The 1,283-nt window shown below is 35.1% G+C and overlaps 1 protein-coding gene across 1 annotated transcript in view; it reads right to left on the bottom strand.

Moving 5' to 3' along the window:
* Positions 1–1,283, bottom strand: part of LOC109533856 (peptidylglycine alpha-hydroxylating monooxygenase) — a gene marked incomplete at its 5' end in the record, with an annotated part of 10,007 nt that extends 8,724 nt beyond the window's left edge. Inside the window, 1 exon segment of the mRNA XM_019899355.2 lies at positions 772–1,283. Within this exon segment, the coding sequence (XP_019754914.1) occupies positions 772–894 (123 nt within the window).

The raw sequence follows: 1,283 nt of genomic DNA, 5'->3' as shown, positions 1-1,283 counted from the left end.
GGCCTTTTTAGAAAGTGAACCATGGATGGGGAAATGTTGGCAGTTTTCTCAAAAAAGGCTTGAATTCAAGAAGTTTCAGATTTGCGTGGTTTTTTCTTGAGTTGCAAAATCCACTTGAACATGAGGCTGCTATTTTCGAAGTTTCTCAACAACCATTCGAGCCACAGAATTCGTTTTGGCATCATTGGATAGAGAATTGAATAAGGGGGTCATGACCCCCCATGACCCCCCCCTGGATTCGCCCTTGTCCCTACATCTGTTCTGACTTATGCATTATCCAATGCATTATCTAGTCGTATTATATTATCAAATATGTGTGCATCAACAATAGGTGTGGGTTTTTTTTAACTTCCTTTAATTTGGTTTTTATAGTTTTCATTTGAATTGCTTTTCTTCAGCGACTCGATTATTACAGCTGTTAAATTTTAATATGTAATACATATATGTGATATAATTTTACTTTAAACGATTTATGGCAACTGATGGTTAATGACAACACCAATTAAGCACTGTAAATTTAGCATTAGTGTTAGTTGATACTGTTCCTATATTGACAATATGATTTTTAATAGTGAAAAAAACTTCACATAATATATACGTAAACTGCAGGTTTAATAGCAATTACTGCAATCTATCTAATAACACTGCACAAAGCTAATTTCGAGATGTATTATAAACAAGAATTTGGTTAAACAAAGTTGAGTTTGTTGTGTCGGTTGAGTCTTAAGATTGGTAATTTATGATGGTTTTAAAGAACGGGGAGATTCTTACCTTGTATGGATAGACGTTGGGCATCAAGAGAGGAAACTTTCTCAAATCCGAGCACCGTGTCACTACATTAAAAACACTAAATATTATAAACAATACCAGAGGAAACATATGGCTGTCGGCCATCCTCAACTAAAAACAATCGATCCTGTTTTCTGCAAATTTGTGGTTAGAGTGCAATTGACGTCAGAGATAGAGTGAACGTAGGCCACCTCCTACGTCCTACGCAACTATTGCGCTCTTTCTTTTCAACACCGAAATTATATTACGATCTTATCACTAAATTAGGCTTCTATTTCCAATAATCCCCGTGAATCCCACGCAAATTGTATTAATGCCCACATCAATAAGTGCAAAGCAATCACCTTAAATCCGTTATTGCATTTGTGTGTTTATTAGAACAATAGATAATAACTGGTTTTCCTTCATTATTTCATCATGTACGTGAGAATTTTTTATTTAAATAACCAAACGCTTCGCACCCATGTTAAATGCTTTCAGGCAAATTCTCTGTA

The sequence above is a fragment of the Dendroctonus ponderosae genome, unplaced genomic scaffold (genome assembly GCF_020466585.1).
Source record: "Dendroctonus ponderosae isolate FM_Combo_2020 unplaced genomic scaffold, Dpon_F_20191213v2 Dpon_F_20191213_1, whole genome shotgun sequence".
Classification (NCBI taxonomy): domain Eukaryota; kingdom Metazoa; phylum Arthropoda; class Insecta; order Coleoptera; family Curculionidae; genus Dendroctonus; species Dendroctonus ponderosae.
The sequence above is the reverse complement of the archived record's forward strand: the minus strand, read 5'-3'. Positions and strand labels throughout refer to the sequence as shown.